At 47.4% G+C, this 22,078-nt stretch overlaps 1 protein-coding gene across 2 annotated transcripts in view; it reads left to right on the forward strand.

Annotated features, from left to right (window-relative positions):
• The window catches only part of USP22 (ubiquitin specific peptidase 22), a 53,672-nt gene extending 32,882 nt beyond the window's left edge, over positions 1 to 20,790 (forward strand). For both annotated transcript variants that reach the window (XM_037027267.2, XM_037027268.2), the window contains 7 exons: positions 8,883 to 8,988; positions 10,390 to 10,548; positions 14,565 to 14,691; positions 15,558 to 15,649; positions 16,410 to 16,472; positions 17,033 to 17,182; positions 17,914 to 20,790. In XM_037027267.2, coding sequence (XP_036883162.1) covers positions 8,883 to 8,988; positions 10,390 to 10,548; positions 14,565 to 14,691; positions 15,558 to 15,649; positions 16,410 to 16,472; positions 17,033 to 17,182; positions 17,914 to 17,956 — 740 coding nt within the window. In that variant the 3' untranslated portion in view covers positions 17,957 to 20,790. The remainder of the gene's footprint in view (positions 1 to 8,882; positions 8,989 to 10,389; positions 10,549 to 14,564; positions 14,692 to 15,557; positions 15,650 to 16,409; positions 16,473 to 17,032; positions 17,183 to 17,913) is intronic.
• Positions 20,791 to 22,078: the final 1,288 nt, after the last annotated feature.

Consider the following 22,078-nt stretch of genomic DNA (forward strand, 5'->3'; position numbering starts at 1 on the left):
AATTGCGCACACCTATTAACATAATAGGAATACAGTTACATAAACAAAGCAGGTCTATAATTACCAGCCATCTCCAGTGAAGACAAGAAAACCAGTTAGGCACCCTAGGCATTTGTGAAAATTTGTCTATGATATGCTGGATATTGTCCAACTGTACTTGAACAGTCTGAGAGAAATCAGACAAATTAAAGCAACCCATTTCTGGGAACTGTTCACATCCCATATGCTCTTTTAACCGTAGATAGTCTGTAGTCATAAGATTTTGAAGTGCTACAACTTGCGCTTCTCCTAATTCTTGGTTGAGTTCCAACAGTACAGATCCAGTCAAATTTGTTGTTTTACTGTATGCACAGGCCAGCTTAGATATCTCCTTCATTCCAATGGCAAGTTCAGGAAACGGTGGGATGGATGCAGCTCCAACTGCAGCATCGCCTGGATCTTTGTGGAGGTTTTTTGATGATCATCTTCTGGTATGAGTCTTCCAGAGAGTGCTGATGCTGGAAGTTCTTCATATCGTATCTTAGTTCATTTTCTGGGTAGGCAAATTAGGCTTTGATCTTCTGTATAAAAACAAACAGACTCTTTGCCCACACTTTGATATGCCCTTTATACCATTGTGTAGAACTCATTGGAGGTCACCATACGGGAACTGCTTTTCTTTTTGTTAATTAAGAGAAAGGAATATTATCAGAAAAGTGTACCTCCATAGCTGATCATCTGACACCCCTTAAGTGATAAAAATTAAGGATATTTAAAGCATGTGTTAATCTTTGATTTACCATTAGTTTTATCCTATCAAGGAGTAATCCCCCTTTTCTTTCTTTTTTTTTTTTATCTTTAATCTACACTTACATGAATACTGTGTTTACTAGGCTCTCCCCTATACCAGGTCCCCCCTATAAACCACATTACAGTCACTGTCCATCAGCATAGCAAAATGTTGTAGAATCACTACTTGTCCTCTCTGTGTTGTGCAGCCCTCCCCTTTCTCCCTCCCCCCCATGCATGCTAATCTTAATACCCTCTTTCTTCTACCCGCCCACCCATCCTCCCCAGTTCCTTTCCCTTTGGTACCTGTTAGTCCATTTTTGGGTTCTGTAATTCCGCTGCTGTTTTGTTCCTTCAGTTTTTCCTTTGTTCTTATACTCCTCAGATGAGTGAAATCATTTGGTATTTCTCTTTCTCCGCTTGGCTTATTTCACTGAGCATAATACCCTCCAGCTCCATCCATGTTGCTGCAAATGGTAGGATTTTCCCTCTTCTTATGGCTGAGTAGTATTCCATTGTATATGTACCACATCTTCTTTATCCATTCATCTACCGATGGACATTTAGGTTGCTTCCAATTCTTAGCTATTGTAAATAGTGCTGCGATAAACATAGAGGTGCATCTGTCTTTCTCAAACTTGATTGCTGCATTCTTAGGGTAAATTCCTGAGAATGGAATTCCTGGGTCAAATGGTAGGTCTGTTTTGAGCATTTTGATGAACCTCCATACTGCTTTCCACAATGATTCAACTAATTTACATTCCCACCAGCAGTGTAGGAGGGTTCCCCTTTCTCCACAGCCTCGCCAACATTTGTTGTTGTTTGTCTTTTGGATGGCAGCCATCCTTACTGGTGTGAGGTGATACCTCATTGTAGTTTTAATTTGCATTTTTCTGATAATTAGCGATGTGGAGCATCTTTTCATGTGTCTCTTGGCCGTCTGTATTTCTGTTTTAGAGAACATTTTTTAATTGGGTTATTTGTTTTTTGTTTGTTGAGGTGTGTGAGGTCTTTATATATTCTGGACGTCAAGCCTTTATCGGATGTGTCATTTTCAAATATATTCTCCCATACTGTAGGGTTCCTTTTTGTTCTATTGATGGTGTCTTTTGCTGTACAGTAGCTTTTCAGTTTAATATAGCCCTACTTGTTCATTTTTGCTGTTGTTTTCCTTGCCCGGGAAGATATGTTCAAGAAGAGGTCAGTCATGTTTATGTCTGAGAGGTTTTCGCCTATGTTTTTTCCCAAGAGTTTAATGGTTTCGTGACTTACATTCAGGTCCTTGATCCATTTTGAGTTTACTTTTGTATATGGGGTTAGATAATGGTCCAGTTTCATTCTCCTACACGTAACTATCCAGTTTTGCCAGCACCATCTGTTGAAGAGACTGTCATTTCGCCATTGTGTATGTCCATGGCTCCCTTATCAAATATTAATTGACCATATGTGTTTGGGTTAATTTCTGCAGTCTCTAACTGTTCCACTGGTCTGTGGCTCTGTTCTTGTGCCAGTACCAAATTGTCTTGATTACTATGGCTTTGTAGTAGAGCTTGAAGTTGGGGAGTGAGATCCCCCCTACTTCATTCTTCTTTTTCAGGATTGCTTTGGCTATTTGGGGTCTTTGGTGTTTCCATGTGAATTTTTGAATTATTTGTTCCAATTCATTGAAGAATGTTGCTGGTAATTTGAGAGGGATTGCATCAAATCTGTATATTGCTTTGGGCAGGATGGCCATTTTGACGATATTAATTCTTCCTAGCCATGAGCATGGGATGAGTTTCCATTTGTTAGTGTCCCCTTTAATTTTTCTTAAGAGTGACTTGTAGTTTTCAGGGTATAGGTCTTTCACTTCTTTGGTTAGGTTTATTCCTAGGTATTTTATTCTTTTTGATGCAGTTGTGAATGGAATTGTTTTCCTGATTTCTCTTTCTATTGGTTCATTGTTAGTGTATAGGAAAGCTACTGATTTCTGTGTGTTAATTTTGTATCCTGCAACTTTGCTGTATTCCGATATCAGTTCTAATAGTTTTGGAGTGGAGTCCTTAGGGTTTTTTATGTACAATATCATATCATCTGCAAATAGTGACAGTTTAAGTTCTTCTTTACCAATCTGGATACCTTGTATTTCTTTGTTTTGTCTGATTGCCGTGGCTAGGACCTCCAGTACTATGTTAAATAACAGTGGGGAGAGTGGGCATCCCTGTCTAGTTCCCGATCTCAGAGGAAACGCTTTCAGCTTCTTGCTGTTTAGTATAATGTTGGCTGTGGGTTTATCATATATGGCCTTTATTATGCTGAGGTACTTGCCCTCTATTCCCATTGTGCTGAGAGTTTTTATCATGAATGAATGTTGAATTTTGTTGAATGCTTTTTCAGCATCTATGGAGATGATCATGTGGTTTTTGTCTTTCTTTTTGTTGATGTGGTGGATGATGTTGATGGATTTTCGAATGTTGTACCATCCTTGCATCCCTGGGATGAATCCCACTTGGTCATGGTGTATGATACTTTTGATATACTGTTGAATTCGGTTTGCTAATATTTTATTGAGTATTTTTGCATCTACATTCATCAGGGATATTGGTCTGTAATTTTCTTTTTTTGGTGGGGTCTTTGCCTGGTTTTGGTATTAGGGTGATGTTGGCTTCATAAAATGAGGTTGGGAGTATTCCCTCTTCTTCTATTTTTTGGAACACTTTAAGGAGAATGGGTATTATGTCTTCTCTGTGTGTCTGATAAAATTCTGGGGTAAATCCGTCCGGCCCCGGGTTTTGTTCTTGGGTAGTTTTTTGATTACTGTTTCAATTTCTTTGCTCGTAATTGATTTGTTTAACTTTTGTGTTTCTTCCTTGGTCAGTCTTGGGAGGTTGTATTTTTCGAGGAAGTTGTCCATTTCTTCTAGGTTTTCCAGCTTGTTGGCATATAGGTTTTCATAGTAGTCTTTAATAATTCTTTATATTTCTGTGGAGTCTGTCGTGATTATTCCATTCTCATTTCTGATTATGTTGATTTGTGTTGATTCTCTTGTTCTCTTAATAAGTTTGGCTAGAGGCTTATCTATTTTGTTTATTTTCTCAAAGAAGCAGCTCTTGGTTTCATTGATTTTTGCTATTGTTTTATTCTTCTCAATTTTGTTTATTTCTTCTCTGATCTTTATTATATCCCTCCTTCTGCTGACTTTAGGCCTCATTTGTTCTTCTCTTCCCAGTTTCGATAATTGTGATGTTAGACTATTCATTTGGGATTGTTCTTCCTTCTTCAAGTGTGCCTGGATCGCTATATACATTCCTCTTAAGACTGCTTTCGCTGCGTCCCACAGAAGTTGGGGCTTTGTGTTGTTGTCATTTGTTTCTATATATTCCTTGATCTCTATTTTGATTTGTTCATTGATCCATTGATTATTCAGAAACATGTTGGTAAGCCTCCATGTGTTTGTGAGCCTTTTTGTTTTCTTTGTAGAATTTATTCCTAGTTTTATACCTTTGTTGTCTGAAAAATTGGTTGGTAGAATTTCAATATTTTGGAAGTTACTGAGGCTCTTTTTGTGAGCTAGTATGTGGTCTATTCTGGAGAATGTTCCATGTGCACTTGAGAAGAATGTATATCCTGTTGCTTTTGGATGTAGCGTTCTATAGATGTCTATTAGGTCCATCTGTTCTAGTGTGTTGTTCAGTGCCTGTGTGTCCTTACTTATTTTCTGCCTGGTGGATCTATCCTTTGGGGTGAGTGGTGTGTTGAAGTCTCCTAAAATGAATGCATTGCAGTCTATTTCCCTCTTTAGTTCTGTTAGTATTTGTTTCACATATGCGGTGCTCCTGTGTTGGGAGCATATATATTTAGAATGGTTATATCCTCTTGTTGGACTGAGCCCTTTATCATTATGTAATGTCCTTCTTTATCTCTTGTTACTTTCTTTGTTTTGAAGCCTATTTTGTCTGATATTAGTACTGCAACCCCTGCTTTCTTCTCACTGTTCTTTGCCTCAAATATGTTTTTCTGTCCCTTAACTTTTAGTCTGTGCATGTCTTTGGGTTTGAGGTGAGTTTCTTGTAAGCAGCATATGTATGGGCCCTGCTTTTTTATCCATTTTATTACTCTGTGTCTTTTGTTGATTGGTGGATTAAGTCCATTTACATTTAGGGTGACTATTGAGAGATATGTACTTATTGCCATTGCACACTTTAGATTCTTGGTTACCAAAGATTCAAGGTTAGCCTCTTTAGTATCTTACTGCCTAACTTAGCTCACTTATTGAGCTGTTATATACACTGTCTGGAGATTGTTTTCTTCTCTCCCTTCTTATTCCTCCTCCTCCATTCTTCATGTGTTGTGTGTTTTGTTCTGTGCTCTTTTTAGGAGAGCTCCCATCTAGAGCAGTCCCTGTAAGATGCCCTGTAGAGGTGGTTTGTGGGAAGCAAATTCCCTCAGGTTTTGCTTGTCTGGGAATTGTTTAATCCTGCCATCATATTTAAATGATAGTCGTGCTGGATACAGTATCCTTGGTTCATGGCTGTTCTGTTTCATCGCATTAAATATATCATGCCATTCTCTTCTGGCCTGTAGGGTTTCTGTCGAGAAGTCTGATGTTCGCCTGATGGGTTTTCCTTTATAGGTGACCTTTTTCTCTCTAGCTGCCTTTAAAACTTTCCTTGTCCTTGATCCTTGCCATTTTAATTACTATGTGTCTTGGTGTTGTCCTCCTTGGATCCTTTCTGTTGGGGGTTCTGTGTAATTCCGTGGTCTGTTAGATTATTTCCTCCCCCAGTTTGGGGAAGTTTTCAGTAATTATTTCTTCAAAGACACTCTGTATCCCTTTCCTCTTCTTCTTCTGGTTTCCCTATAATACGTATATTATTCCTTTTGGATTGGTCACATAGTTCTCTTAGTATTGTTTCGTTCCTGGAGATCCTTTTATCTCTATGTCAGCTTCTATATGTTCCTGTTCTCTGGTTTCTATTCCTTCAATGTCCTCTTACGTCATATCCATTCTGCTTATAAATCCTTCCAGGGTTTGTTTCACTTCTGTGATCTCCTTCCTGACATCTGTGATCTCCCTCCAGAATTCATCCCATTGCTCTTGCGTTTTTCTCTGCATCTCATCCTATTGCTCTTGCATTTTTCTCTGCATCTCCGTCAGCATGTTCATGATTTTTATTTTGAATTCTTTTTCAGGAAGACTGGTTAGGTCTGTCTCCCTCTCAGGTGTTGTCTCTGTGATCTTTGTCTGCCTGTAGTTTTGCCTTTTCATGGTGATAGAGATAGTTTGCACAGCTGGTACGAGTGACAGCTGGGAGAGCTTTCCTTCTTGTTGGTTTGTGGCCTTCCTCTTCTGGGAGAATAGTGACCTCTAGTTGCTTGTGCTTGGCAGCTGTGCGCAGACAGGGCTTCTGCTTCCTGCTCAGTTGCTATGGAGTTATCTCTGATGTTGCTTTGGGCGTGGCCTGGTTCCTGCGGCTCCTCCAAAATGGTGGAGCCCCGTTGGAGGAGGAGCGGCCGGGAGGCTATTTATCTCCGTAAGGGGCGTCTGTGCTCCTTCCTGCCCAGGGGGTTAGAGTGCCCAGATATCCCCAGATTCCCTGCCTCTTCACTAAGTATCCTGCCCTGCCCCTTTAAGACTTCCAAAAAGCACTCTCCAAACCAAAACAACAGCAGCAACAACAAAAGAAAAAAAAATTAAATAATTTTAAAAGAAAAAGGAAAAACGTGCAATTTTCTTTGTCCTCAGGCGCCGGTCTCAGGCACCCGCTCACCGGTCTTGCTGCCCTGTTTCCCTAGTATTGGGGTCCGTGTCCCTTTAAGGCTTCCAAAAAGCTCTCCCCAAGAAAAAAAAAAAAAGACGGTCCCGTTTCTTTGTTCTCTGACGTCAGTCTCAGGCACCCGCTCACTGGTCCTGCCGCCCTGTTTCCCTAGTATGCAGGACCGCACGCATGCAGTGTGTCTGTGCTCTGGTCCGGAATCCTGGGGCTGGGTGTTCAGCAGTCCTGAGCTCCTTCTCCCTCCCTGCTGACTCCTCTCCTCCCTCTGGGATCTGAGGGGAGGGGTGCTCGGGTCCCGCCAGGCCGGGGCTTGTATCTTACCCCCTTCGCGAGGCCCTGGGTTCTCACAGGTGTGGATGTGGTCTGGATGTTGTCCTGTGTCCTCTGGTCTTTATTTTAGGAAGAGTTGTCTTTGTTATATTTTCATAGATAAATATGGTTTTGGGAGGAGATTTCTGCTGCTTTACTCATGTTGCCATCTTGGCCCTGAGATCGGGCCTTTTGTTTTAAAGTGTCTCTTAGGATTTCACTGGAACTTGGCTTCTCCCATAATATAGTCCCACCACCTGGCCCAAGGGGTGGTGGCCTCAGTGGGATACCCAGATACATACAGGTTTTGTTGGTTTGGGGGTGGGGTGGTGCAGCACGCAGCAGCTCTTGGGGCTGGAGATGAGGCCTGCATAACAGCGAGTGTGGTTTCTTTTCCACCCTTGCACTGCGGGCTTCCAGTTTGAACTGCACCATCACAGGCATCAGCTGAATGGTGATTCTCAAGCTTGAGCATGGGTCAGAGCCACCTGAGAGCTCTCTGGTGTTTCCTTGCTGGGTCTGGGGTAAGTTCAGGGGACGCTTTGTTCCTAGTGGGTCTCCACTTGTTCACATAGTACAGTCTCGACTGTTACCAACTTGTGCTGCTGGCAGTCACACGATCACCTGTGACCTCCCCAGTGCAGGTGGCTGTGGGTGACAGTTCACTGGGGTCACCCTCATGGAGAGTAGCGTCCTGCTTGGTGCGGCTGTGGCATGGCTCCTGCTGCTCCTTAGTGGCCTGGTGCTGGGCTGCTGTGTGGTGCCCTGTGCATTCTGGAATCACAGCTCAGAGACAGGCCAGCCTCAAAACAGGCTTACTGGGATCGGCTGTCACGCTTTGGATCCTAGCTTTTATTTGTACTTCAGTTTTTTCTCCTGAAAAAATACACATGATCCTTTTAATATTTTCCCTGGGAACGAAATAAACATTGCTTAATAGTTTGGCTAAGGTTTGGTTTCCTAGTATAAAGTGTAACACACAGAAGAGAAGCACTGTGAAGGATTACTGATCTGTTACTCCCAGCACTTGAGAATAATTAAGAGACATCTGTCGTAAGCATGAATGTGTTATAAAAATCAACTGTTTGAAAATGCATTTCTGTTAAATGTTTGTATGACCAAAATGATGGAAGTGTTGTGATCTACTCTGATGATCCATTTGAAATGTCTGAGAAGAAATGGAAGGCCCCTCCCGTTAGAAGCACAGTCAGCAGAATTGGGACCCGTGGGTTGGTAGTCCAGAGCACATGGGGAGGCGTGCAGCCAGGCCTACCATGCACTTGGTTGAGTGTTGTTTCATGAAGCTGCTATCATCAGGTATCTTTCAGCTGCTTTTTCTTTACATCTTTCTGTGTTCATCCACATCCTAGCATTGTATCCCATGAATTAGAAGCGCTTCTGGTAGCATTTCCGCCCACTCTCTCTAGGCAACCACTGTTAGAAGATCCAGTAGCCATAATCTGACTTTTCTGGTATGTAATATATATGGATGGCATCCCTTTTGTCTAGTTTAATGAGCATTATGTAGGATGTGGAATGAGGTGTATAATGTGTTGTGGCCACCGTGTGGTTTTATGTCTGTACGCCTACACAGAGGTACATAAATGAACTGCCTATGGACTAGGCAGCCAGGGATGGGAGTTAGCTACTCCCAAATGCAGGAGCAGGTGAGAAAGACCAGCAGCAGGGGTCCTGCCATGATGTTGCTCCGACGCAGGGGCATGTTCCCATCTAGTCCTGAGGTAGGAGGGCTTCCCCGGGGTTGTCAGGCCTCCTCACTGGAACTGTGTCTTCAGTTGTTCCATCCTTGAAAAGGGGTCTGTAACTCCCCAGTTTCTGGGCATCAGATATATTTTGGTGCCAAGAAAGAGCCTGAGCAGATCTGGGGCATGAGAAAAAGACAAAAGTCAGAAGAAGCTGCAGGGTCGTCCCGTTGGTCCTCGCGTCTCCTGGCCGTGGGAGCACATGGGCACTTGGCTCCGCTGCGCCTTTGTGGGGGACTGCTGACCTCGGGGTGCCTAGAGCATCACCGCTGTGGTCTCTCCGCAGGCGACGACAATGGGAAGAAAGCCAGCAATCCCAACCACTGCAACTGTATCATCGACCAGATCTTCACAGGCGGCCTGCAGTCGGACGTCACCTGTCAGGTCTGCCAGTAAGTGCCCGCGGGGTGCTGATTGCTGTGGGGGTGGCTGAAGCCGCTGTGGCTGCTGCCTATGGAGCATCAGGCTCAGGCAGTGAGGCTTGTGTTCTGGGATGTTCTTAAAGTCTTTATAGGCCTGGGGCCTGGAGTTTATTTAGCTGCTGCCACCCCAGTTGAGCGTTTTTGGTGATGAGGGAGCCAGAAGGTGGTGTGACTCACACACCAGAGCACCTGCAGCAGCAATCAGGAGAAGCAGAATCTTCAGTAGCCGTGCGCAAGCTTGTGTTGAGTGGAATAGCTCGGCAGGAAGACCCGGGCTGGAGGGCATCCGGGCAGGAGTACCCAGGGGCAACCCTGTGTACTGGGGCCGTCTTGTCACTGTGCACACCCTGCAACCTGTACTTTGGAGTCTTCCCCCCACCTCTGCTTTCCTGAGGGTCCCGACATCAGGAGCCAACTAAGAGCCCCCATCGGAAACGTCTCACCCACATAAGGCACATATGTGACATACAAGTTCCAAAGTGTCGGTTTTAATTATTTTACAGTCTCCTTTTCCATTTTCTCCAAAGTAGTATCCCTAACTACTTACGTGTGTTGTCTCTGCTCAGAGCTCAAGGCCTCTTACTTTCAGGAAGACCCATTCAATCTCAGTGCCCTGTGGTGTCTTCTGTTCCACTTATGTTTCTTGAAAACCCTGGCCTTGATCAACTAAGGTTATTTCAGAGCTTATAATGGATTGTCACCTGCTGTTCTGTTGTCACCCACATCCTCATGGCTATCGCTCCCAGCCGTGTTTAGACCCATGGTTTGGCCTCATACTACTGAATTCCATTAACAGGAGGTTGTCTCTCATTTATGTCCTATTTAAATACCTGTAGTAAACTGCCCAATCTGAGTTTCCTTTTTGTGTGTTGTAAAATAAGTCTCCAGGAAGGAATTGCTTTGCTAAACAGAACACTGAATGCCATTGAGCTTACGCCAGGCCAGCCAGTGTGCGCTCTTGTGCAAGGTGTGCTTGGGACTGCAGGACCACTAGGCTGGCAGTTTCCAGCCCCAGGCAAAGAATCTGTAGCTCTCAGATGCTCTGCTGTCAGTTCAAAGTCTTTGGATGTGGGGCCCAGGAGTTTATATTTTTCAAAAATTTCCAGAGTGACTGTGATGGCCTTTCGGATTGGGAAACATGCTTTAGGACCAGCCTTTACCTTAGTGGTATACACACTGTCCCTCCCTGGGGCCAACTTGGGAGCCCGGGATGTGCAGGGTGTGAGAACACATCTGCTTTTTCTGACCTTCCATGTATTTGACTAAAATGGCAGAGCTGTGAAAGGAGGTTGAGATCTGCTCTGGCATCAGCTGCTCTGGGGCTCCCCAGGGCTGTCAGGCTCACGTGTGTCCATCTCCCTTTGCTTCCAGTGGTGTCTCCACCACCATTGACCCCTTTTGGGACATCAGCCTTGACCTGCCTGGCTCTTCTACCCCGTTCTGGCCCCTGAGTCCCGGAAGCGAGGGCAGTGTGGTGAATGGGGAAAGCCACATGTCGGGAACCACCACTCTCACCGACTGCTTGCGAAGGTAAGAAACCTGCTGGCAGTTTCAAGAAAGAGAGGGTCTCTCCCTGCCTTGGGGCTGTTCAGAGAAGTTACTGATCTGAGTGAAGTCCTAATAAACTCAGGGCCCTGATAGTGTTTCCTTTCACAAGTTCCATATAGAACAGAGAAAAGACAGGTCAGCCTACAGCTGGGGTGCAGTGGGCACTCGGGCTCATAATGGTTTCTCACATTTTTGCATGATGATGGGAAATGTCTGTCCACCTGGCTTTGCATTGTAGGGTGTCTGCATTGCCGCTGCTATTCCACCCTGCTGCCTGTATGAGTTAATGGAGGGCCAAAGGGCAGAAAAAGCTTCATTCCCTCTGTGGCTAATAATTTGCTTTGGGTTCCAGCCAAGAAGAGCGGCCCCTCCCGCCTTGGCCCGGCCTCCTCTAAGGGGGATGGAAACATACTTGTGGTGTTCTGCACTTACAGGGAGGGATGATTGTTCTGGGTTTTATCTTGATGCATAGTCAGCAGGCCCAAAAGTTCATGTTTAGAATTTTAAAAAGGACCATCTTTTGTTACACTGGTAGGTCCACATATAAATGGGGTACCAAATTTTTAATTTGGAAAACAAGCAAATAAAACCAAAACAAGAAACAAAAATAAAATCCTAGTCATCAAGTAAATTAGATTTAGTTCTAAATTTCAGTTAACTTGAAACTTTGGCCACAGAGCAAGCAATGAGGGAGAAACCTCGCTTGGCAAACTGAAATGCATAGTCCTGTGGTATGGACTGGTGTGCTGAGTCAGCACCCAAGTGGCTGAGAAAAGGTGGAGTGTGTTTGTGTCCAGCTTTTATTAACAGCAAAGGGTTGGTTTCAAGTTATACTGAGCATAGATTACAAAGCTGATGGGAGGAACTTGAGGTACATGTGATTTTGTAGCTATAGACTGAGTTAGTGTTTGATGCGGTGAGCACTGTGGGGTGGCTCAGTGGCCGTCGCCCCATGGTGGCCTCCTTGCAGGAGTGCTCACACTGTGCCCTTGGAACTGTTCCTGGAGGAGGTGGACTCAGTGGGACCATGGGAACTTTTCCAGGCCTGTGGCACCATTTGGCAAAGCTGGCTGCTTCCTGGGGTTTCCATGGTCCTTTCTGTACCGGCCCCGTGGTGCACCTGAACTTGGCAATAGCTTTGTGCTGCTTTTTTAGCCCTGTGGTCTCAATCTGGATGGGAGGGCAACCCCTTCAGGGGAGGAGAGTGTCTCCAGCTGTCTTTGGGTTCCCCTGTAGCCCTGGGCATGGTGACGACATTGAGCACTGCCTGCATTTTCTGGGTGAGAGGCCTTATAAGGTTGCAAATGGCAGAAACTGACTCTGGTGACCTTAAGCAGGAAGGGATACGGGGTGGTATATAGAGTCCCCAGGAAGGGGAAGGAGAACCCTGCTCAGCAGACAGGCAGTAACCACAAGAGGCTTGGTGACCGATGTCTGGAAGCTCGCAGCCTGCCGCTGGGCTCCCTGCCCCGGTGCCGTTAAGCTGCTGTTCTGCAGGACAGGTATTTCCCCTGGCTGCTTCCGCAGAATGATTGTCCAGATGCAGAGTCCTGGTTCAGAGATAGCAGGCTGCCAGCTCCTGCCCTCGCTGCTGGTGGGCGGGACAGCAAATACCTGGCTTTTGTGGTGAACTCCATAAAGGGAAGGTGGGCCCTGCCTCCTCCCAGGCTTAGGGTTCTCCAAAGGGGAGGGGAGGGAGGCGTTGATAGATATTTGAGAAGGCATATGGGTTGGGTGCCCTCTTCCTACCATAATTGTTTTATTTATAATTACGCGAATTTGAAGTCAGATTCTCATGTCCAGCAGCACTGAAGCAGGTTTGGTTGACATTCTGCTGGTAGGAAGGTGGCATAGTTTGGCAGAGATGGGTTCTGGAAGCTGTTGTAGTTGAACATGCAGGCACTACACACGGGAAGGAAAATAACAAATGATCAGAAACTTCCAGAAGAATAAAAAGTGAGAAAACATTAGAAGGTTACTTTGAGCATTTTACACTGCACTGGTGTAAATTTTAAAAAATATTTTTAAATATTGTCATGAAAAGCAGTGTGCTTATTGATCAGTTGCTTAATTGATAATAGCAAAGTGAATATAATTGACGTGAAGCATGTGAGCCAAGCTTTGAGGATTATTGGGATGCTCACACCCCAAGTCCAGCTTGGCTTGCCACAGCACTCTGCATTTGTCATGGAAGCCTCTGAGTCGTCGGTGTGCCCATGGGCTCCTTAAAGGAAGCGTTCGTGTAGCCAGGTTGTGGCAAGGGAGTGTGTGGTATCTGTCACACCTGCTTAGCGCTCCGCATCCTGGAGAGCCAGGTGGAGTCCTCTGCCTGATTTTAGCTGTGGGTTGGCATTGGACTTCACTTCTAAAAGCAAGGGCTTGCTGTGCCCTGTCCTCTCTGCCCCACAGTGACACATGTCCAAGTACTTGTCCCTGCTCTGGTGGTGGCTGACTGACGGAGGAAGCTGGCCAAGAAGTTGGAGGAGCAGCTGTGGTTCTTGGTGTCCTGAGGAGTGTGGTTGGGGCACAACTGTTTGAGCTGGAAAGTCAGATTATGTACAGTGTCACAGGGGCACATTCTTCTCCAATCAGGTGTCCAGTCAGTGTTCAAACTGCCTCTATTTTTTAGAAGCTATTTTTTTACAATTAGTTCAAGTCAGGATCCAAACTAGGTCCACATGTTAAGTTTGCTTGGTTGGTCTTGTAAGTCTGTGCTTTTCTTTCTTGCCATTTCTGTGTTGAAAAGACAGGGTCATTTGTCCGGAGAATTTCCCACACTTGGATTTTGCTGATCGCATTTGTGGGCTAGTCCTGCAGGTCATAGTGAGCCGGCTCCAGATGCCTCGCCCCCGACTGCCTCCCCGACCAGGCCTACCTGTTCTCACACTTCGCTTCTGGGAGCCTCTCAGGCAAGGCTGGGCCAGCTCTGTTCAGAGGCCGTTGTCTGGCCCTGCTTAGAAGATGGTTCCTAAGGATAAGCCAGGATGTCCAAACCCCATTGTGAAGATTGAATTTTCTGTTTGTTTTTCAGCTTTAAGCTTTAAAAATCCGGCATGAACTGTGTGGAAACATCTGCTTTACGGGTTTTATCTTTGGTAGCTGCGACTGTGCCAGAAATGCTTGCTGGCTTACCCAGCGCGGCCATTCTGTCTTGTAATGGAGCTTCATCAGTGGAGAATCACCATCTCTCCAAACGTCTCTCTCTATTTTTTTTTAAATTAGTCTTGTTATTTTGAGATAATTGTAGTATCCCGTTCATGTATGAAATTGCAAATGCAGAGAGGTCCCATGTAGTTTTTAAAAACCCAGTTTTCCCCTGTGGGAACATCTTACAAAATTTTCTTTCCATATCACAACCAGGATATGGAACACAGCCACCAGGATATTGACGATATGCAGGGCATTTGCATCACCAGGATCCCTCACAGCCACACCTCTGCCCTCCCACCACTACTGCCTCCTTAAGCCCTGACAGGGGGATCTGGTGTCCACCTCTGCAAATTGCACATTTTGATAATGTTATGCAAATGGAATCATATAACATGTTACCATTCAAGACTGGCTTTTTTCATTCATCATCATCCTCTGGAGGTTCATCCAGGTTGCGTATACCAATAGTTCCTTTTTATCACTGACTAGTATTCCGTGTGTTGTATATCACAGCTTGTTCAATCATTTACCCAGTGAAGGACATCTGGGTTGTGTCCAGTTTGGGGCTATTAGGAATAAAGCTGCTAAAAAACATTCGTGCACAGTTTTAGTATGAATACACTTTTCATTTTCTGGGACAAATTCGATTGCTGGGTCTTATGGTAGTTAGAAAATTACTGTTTCATCAGATTTCATTGAAAAAATTTTTATTAAAGTGCTAAAATGAAAAGATGAAGAAATTGTGTGGTTTTGTAGGAAAATTGACCTGTTAAAAGTGATAAAGTTAACTCTTTTCTTTCCTTTACCCCTGCCATTTTCTTCCTAAAAACATGTTTTCTAAATCGTAGATTCACCAGACCGGAGCACTTAGGAAGCAGTGCCAAGATCAAGTGCAGTGGTTGCCATAGCTACCAGGAGTCCACTAAACAGCTGACCATGAAGAAACTGCCCATTGTGGCCTGTTTTCATCTCAAAGTAAGTTTTCCAGGAAACAAACTCCTGTGACTGACTCAGTGTTCAGTCCCCAGGCCAACTTAGAGCCTGCTGGTGGGTGTCCAGAAGCGTTCTGTGACGCGGTGACTCAGCTGAGGCAAGGCAGGTGGCGAGTCTCAGCTCTGCGCCCCCTGTTACTGCAGAGGTTTGTCGTGGGAGCCACGTCATCACTTAGAGTGACAGGTGCAGAAGTTCTGCTGGGGGCGGGAAGTTTGCTGCTCCTGCCGAGCTCCCCCATCCTCCCCACGTCACATCACCTGCTTTCTTTTTACCTAAAAACAAACCCTTAACATGATAATCTAGTCCCAGGATCGTCAAGCTCTTTCTGTAAAGGGTCAGATAGTAAATATTTAGGCTTTCCAGCCACATACAATCTCTGTTTCATATTTTTGTTCCATTTATGCCCCTTTAAAAATGTGAAAAAATACCAACAACAAACAAACAAACCCGAACCAACCATCCCTGGCTGGCTGGCTGAGTTTGGTGGCCCCTGGTTTAGTCAAAGGAGTGTCTTTTGTCTGGTGAAGGGAACCATATGTACATTTTTGCTCCTAGATGCTACGGATGTTCATTCTGTTATCTGCCACCTTGCACTTTGCTGGGTTTGTTGTGAGGTGACTTCTTTGTACACTTGGTGTTTATCACTTTGAATAATCACGTAATTTGAAGACTTGACTTCAACCTCATCACTTAAATTTACATGGATTGGTACTGTTACTGAATCTGAAAGCCTGGACGTGGCCAAAAATCAATTCAGAGTGAACGAAAAGACCTCTTTGGGAAGTGCAGGCAAGCACTATGGGGGAGCCCACAGCTTCCCTCCTCCCCTCTCTCCTCTTCCCCTGTAGCGATTTGAACACTCAGCCAAGCTGAGGCGGAAGATTACCACGTATGTGTCCTTCCCCCTGGAGCTGGACATGACCCCCTTCATGGCATCCAGGTATGGGGGGGTTTGTTCAGCTCTGTGTCGGGAGGGCTGTGGCTCCAGTGGTCAGTGATGGCACTGGGTCCCTGATGAGGTGGCTGTAGCCACAGCTGCTGAGACTGAGTCACTATCCTCATCTTAACCCAAGACACACTTCAGTTTGAGCTGCTCCCCATCCGCTGTCCTAGCTTTGGGTTTCCCTGTAGCAGTCATCAAGGTAGGACCACAGTGAGGAGGCTGCTGTGCTTCAGCTGGTGGTGCCTTTTGGATACAGATAAAACATGCTTGGGTTTTCAGTTACAGATTCCACCTCTGTAGTTTCAGATCTTTATATCATAGACCACTTAAAATTTGCCCTCGGAAATAACCATGACACAAACTTATAGAGCACACACATACTGGCTCCCTGGGCCACTCTGCAGGTGACCACAAGCTGGTGGCCAAAAGCAACAGGCATTGGCAGGGCAGTGCTTCCTCAGGGGGCCGCTCCAGTCCCTGTTGGGAGGTGTAGCTGGGAGGTCTGGGCCAGCTCTGGCTCTGCACCTTGCAGGAGGTATGCCCTGCATGGTTCACTTTGCCAGCCTGAGCCTCGGCTCCCCACCGTAGCACGGGAGTGACCTCCTGGAAGGCAGAGTGGCTGGAAGAACTGGAAAGCATTGTGGGGCCCCAGTGTGGCGTCTGGTGTGGTGGGCCCCCAGGAATACTGGTATTCTCTTTCAAGCCGTGCTCTTTGGTTAATGATTTTACAAGATGCTGAGTTTGTTGTTTGTTACAGCAAAGAGAGCAGAATGAATGGGCAGTACCAGCAGCCACCAGATAGTCTCAGTAATGATAATAAGTAAGTGGTGGCTTGTGGGTGTGCACAGACCTCTCTGGGTGGGGGTGCAGTGTGGGATGGGGGCAGCCTGCCGGTGTGTCCCGGGGAGGTGACTCCATCTGTGTGTGGCGGTGACACAGCTCCTGTGTCTGGCCCCTGGCCTTCTGTCATGCTGCCCCATGGCCCTTGTTGAAAATACTTGAGACTCCCGTTAGTAGGGGGCTTTTCACCTGCACCCTAAACGCTCTGTCCTGACCCCTGACCCAGGTCAGCCTGGCCATTGCAGTCCTAGAGTGGAAGCTCAGTGTCTGAATTCTGGGCCTCTGGGCCCCTGACCTTGCCGTCATTGTCCTCCTTACCCTTGGTGTGGTAGAAAGAACCAAAGGGGAGAGTGGCCCCTTGTCTCCCGATGCAGAGAGCTGAGTGGGGGCCAGGCAGGCCCTTTCTTCCCCCCCTTCACCTATGAACCCTGGGATGTCACCATTTGGGGTCAGTGGGCTTACCCCTTACTATGCAGGCTTCTCACTGGTTTCTGGTGGTGGTAAATTAACTGCTCCATCTACCCTTTCCTCCCGGACCAGATACTCCCTGTTTGCAGTAGTCAACCACCAAGGCACCCTGGAGAGTGGCCACTACACCAGCTTCATCCGGCAGCACAAGGACCAGTGGTTCAAGTGTGACGACGCCATCATCACCAAGGCCAGCATCGAGGATGTGCTGGACAGTGAGGGGTACGTCAAGCCGGCAGCCGGTTTCTCCGCGTGGGCAGCAGAGCCCAAGGCACGGCTGTGCTTAGGACTGTTCAAGGCTGTTCGCTTCTTTTGTCGAAGTGATGAGGCTTGTTCTGGACAGGACACCAGCCTCAGTTGCTCACTGGATAGGAGGGCATCCCCGGCCTGGCACCCTGAGGTGGTCATGCTGGTGGCCGCTCACTTGATCATGGGAGTCGGCACCCTGCTTCCATGGCAGCCCCCCTGCACCTGCTTTGCTCCTTCCCGTCTCATCGTTATCCTTTAGCTTCACTGAGGCCTCGCTGTGAGACCATCTGTCGGATTCCTGGCTCCAGTGACGAGCTGCCGTGAGCCCGGCCATGGGGGGCCCCTCGGGTCCGTGTGAGAGGGTTGCGTTTGAGAGGACAGCCTGTGGCAGTGGGAAGGGTGGATTTAGACTGGAATCCAGTGCTGGAAACTTAGCAAAATAGCTCTAACGCAAAGGACGCAGCAGTCATAGGTGGGAGCAGCCGGGTGCGAGGGCTGAGCTTTCTGGTATGCGGGGGCCTTAGGCGGGGGCACTGCCACTACCCTGTTGAGGACCCTCCTTGGGGCCTGAGAACCCCAAACACCCAGCTGACATATCAGACTGCAGCTGTGCGCTGAGGCCTTGGTGCAGTGGTTCTGGCTGGGGAGGCCGGTGTTGCTTCAGCCTCCCGTGATCAGTGTGTAAGCACGCTCTCTGTCCTCAGGTACCTGCTGTTCTACCACAAACAGTTCCTGGAATACGAGTAGCCTTATCTGCAGCTGGTCGGGAGAAGTCAAGGTGGCGCTTCGGCCTCCGTCTCCGAACGACTCCAGCCCCCGATGTCATGACCACACCGCCCACACAGAAGAGCGTTGGCCCGAGGTGGGGCCGCAGCCAGTGCCTGGCATCGCCGTGGGTATGGCAGGCACGGTCCAGGATGGCTCTGGTGGCTGCAAACAGAAAAGTGGAACGACGGGCATGCCCTTGGGGGCAGAGGAGACACGCTACCAGCACGACTCCTGGGCCCCTCCTGTGGGCAATGGGGGCGTGGGGCGGCCCTGCCCAGGCGCTTCATTCCGCTGCACAGCTGCAGAGTTTAAAAGGGCGCCAGCCCATTTAAAAAGCATGGATCCATTAAAGCAGTAAAGTGAAGGAGGCAGTGTATGGGATAAGGACTTTGCACGCGTCTGTGTACCTAAGTGTGAAGCTCAGCCTCTGTGCTGTAAGAAGGGCCTCCCAGAGCCCACGGGACTGAATACACTAACTGGGCTTCCAGGCACGTCTGTTCTGCAGATAACTTAGCATCGAGCTGCATGCGGAAGCGTCACCTCTCTCGGTTTTCTAGAAATAGGCATTTTCTTATCCCCCACCCATTCTCTCTTTTTCCACAAATGGTGAATTTCATAAATGTACTGGTAGTAATGTGAATGAATTACTGAGTTTATACTGAAATGTAGATAGTTTTTCCTTTGCTCCCAAGAGTGAGTTTTGCTTTTCAGTGTGGTGCTGTCATCGCTCCCCTCCCCCCACCCCCAGTGTGCATCCATGTCCTGGTTAAACTGGCGGATGCTGCAGAGCTGAATCTGCCTGTCTCTCTCCTGTTGATGTTTTGACGAAATGAATCATCTGGTGGTTCCATTGTTCTCCTCGTGTTCTTCCTGGCCACCATCCCACCGGCCATCCCAGCAGCTGCTGGGTGGTGTGGGTAGAAGCTGGGGTGGCTTCTGTGGAGACTGCATTTCATGGCCGAGGGCCTCTGCTTCCCTTGTGTGGCCTCAGTCCTTGTGGAGGAGCTGGAACGCTGGGCGTTGTTCTTGTAAGATACCTTGCATGTGTCTATATTCAAACCCAAACTTAGACTGTTTATCCGTTTCTGAGAAATCAGAACCCAGAGACATGGGGGAGGAAAAGCTGCTTTAATAGTTTGTGCAAAAAGCAATGCTTGTCCTGGGAGTGCAGCCTGTGGAATTTTTGTTCCTGGAGAAGAATGGAATCATTCAATTTATGGGCCAGCATGTGGTTTTCAAAGAGCCAAATGGTCTCAGCCACAGCCGCAGATAATTCACACAAATGAGCGGGGCTGTGTTCTAATAAAACTTTATGGTGACTTAAATTTGAATTTCAATATATTAGGCTCTTTTATATTTTTTTTTGCTCTTTAAAAATGTGTGAACTATTCTTAGCTGACAGGCCGTGCACAGACACCTAGGTAGGGCGGGGTCTGGCTTGATAACTGGTTAAGTCAGGGCTTGGGGGCAGGGACAGCAGGGGCTAAGGAGATGCTGCGAGGTGTGGAAGGCATTAGGTGCATGAAGCACTGTAAAGCAGAGCCGTGCTGCAGAGGCACCGTGTGTGACATGACACGACACGCTCCTTGGTGGCGGGGCTGTCCAGGCACTTGCCCGGCTGATGCTCAGTTATGTTTCTGTATTTAAAGAAAACATGTTTTAAAATAGCAGGTGTTACCAGAGAAGTGTGGATGGGTACAGATCTTCAGAAATAGCCCCATGAGCCTGAGTTCTGTGTGTGACTGTGCTATGAAGGGTTCTTTTTGGGAGAGGTGTTGTTTTTCAAAAAGGAACAAATCTGTGGAAAGGAGAATCAGCTGACATTGGCCTGTAGCTTTCTGAGCCACTGAAGTCCCTTCCTGCCATGTGCTACCTCACAGCCTCCCTGCTCTCCTGGCACGTCCTAGATGCACCGGGGACAGAGTGAACGCATTGGTCTGGGGTTTTCTGGCAGATGACCTCTGGCCTGGCCAGCCCTGCGTCCCCACACCTGTGTCCTCCCTTGCACCCCTTCCCATCTCTGCTGGTGTTCAGAGGCTCAGCTACACAAGAACGCTAGGGTTGGAAGAACATTGAGGCCATGTTTTTCTTCTGTAGACGTTATTTTAAACTTCTGCACCCATGTTCATTCTGTTTCTTTGGCACTGGTGTTCTGAGCATGTAGCTCTCTGTTGCCAGCTCCAGCCCCTTTGCCCAGCCACCTGCACCGTTGTACACATTTGATTTGCCTTGTTAGAAACAAAAGAGTACATGGGTTTGGGAATTTCGTTTCTTTGGGCTCCCTATCCAGTTACCAAATTCAGGAAAAAGGCTCTCTTGGTGTTAAGTCTATTACCAAGTGCATCTGACCACTGATGAGTCATTGGTGACCCCCTCCACATCCCCAGCTTAATGAAAACAACCTGTATTTCTGAGATGCTGGCTGTCATCTCAGCAGTCCCCATGAACAGTGGACAGGGCTGCCCGCCTTTTGATGGCTGAATGGTGTTCCCAGGAGAGGGGCACCTGTGGGGCTGCGGCCTCTGCGCCAGGCCTCCCGCAGCACCTGCCCCCACAGTGGCGCTAGTTGGGCTCGGTGCTTTTGCTTTCATGGGATAAAGTAGCTGTTCTGACAGTTCATGTGGCTGTTTGATTTACTATAACTTTGAAAACAAAAGTTGTAAGGAAAAAATTCCAGTGACTGTGCTGTGAGTTTTACTATTAAGATGTTCACACCTCCCCTTACCTGTCATTTTGAGGAACTGTTCGTCTCTTTCCCCTCTTATTGGCTTGTAGTCTTTCCTCTCATAATAAAGTTGCATTTTGTCCTGAAAGTCAGCTGGCTCTGCCTTTACTTGTGGCAGCCACAGTGAGATGGAGCAGAGGGTGAGACGCCGGCCCGTGGACGCCATCCAGGGCAGGCCTTGCTGAGACGGAAGCCCCGAGTTCAGCAGCTGGAGCTGCAGTTGGGGTTTGTGCTGGCGCGGTGGGCGGCCATGTGCCCTGCATTTCCTAATTTTTTCATGAGTGGCCCCCTGCTGCTTTCAGCTGCTTCCTCTCTCGGGCAGGATAGTGATGTATCTGGGATTCAGGACAACTATGGGCTTTTGGTCTGATGTCATAGGAGATCCCTGAGAGGCTTTAAATGCAGGAACTCCTGCTACGGTATATCACAGGGCCTGGGAGGTGCATTTGTAGTGAGGGCTCCAGGTGATGACTGCAGCGTCTGCAAGCGAGCAAGACGAGCACGGCCCTTGGTTCTCTGATGGCACAGACTTCCTGCTGCCACTCGCCTGCCCTGGGAACTGCCCTCAGCTGCTCTTCACCAGGCCAACCCAGGCCTTCCTTTCTGAAGTGTCTGTTCCTGTCCCTATGGTCGCAAGATCCTTCACAGCCCTTCATGGAAACACCAAGAGGCGCCAGAGAATCCTTATGGGTTCCAGGCCTAGTCCTGTACCGCAGTGCAGCCAGCCCTTCAGCTTTAATAGAACCCATGTGGTGTCCTGGGGGAGCTCCCTTCTTGGGGTCTAAGATCTCCAACTGGCAAAGCCCGGTTTTCAGGACAGGACTACGAAAAGTTGGCAATTGAGTTAAGTATAATACTAAAAAGTGCCAACCCTCAGACCTGGAGGTGCTGGCTGTGCAGAGTCAGCACCATTTAATGTCCCCAGTTCCTGGAAGACAGCCCTATCCCTTCACCACAAGCAAGTCTTCAGTAAGCCCACCTGCTTCCAGGTGGTGGGTGGTGCAGTAAGAACAGGCAGTCTGCAGGTACGAGCCCGCTGCTTGTGGGTGTCCTCTGCTGTGAATTGGGTTTCCTGATCAGAAGCAAGGCTATGTGGAACATCATGACGGTGGCTGGTGGTGGTGGTGGTGGTGGTCGTGGCAGGCAGGGCAAGCAAATCATACCCAGAATAAGGGTTAATTCCAGTGAAGACAAGTCTCTGTTCTCTCTATCACAGAGAGGCCCAGTGCAGTCACCCTGCCACGAGGTGGCTAGCTGGTCTTAGGAAGTGCCATTCCAGGATTCAGCGCTGGACTCTGTTGTTAGGCACTGAGCCATAGTTAACCTGGGGGCTTTGGTCAAGGCAAGTCTGACGGTGAGCCTATTTTAGCTTCCAC

Source organism: Manis javanica, chromosome 4, assembly GCF_040802235.1.
Source record: "Manis javanica isolate MJ-LG chromosome 4, MJ_LKY, whole genome shotgun sequence".
NCBI classification, from domain to species: Eukaryota; Metazoa; Chordata; class Mammalia; order Pholidota; family Manidae; genus Manis; species Manis javanica.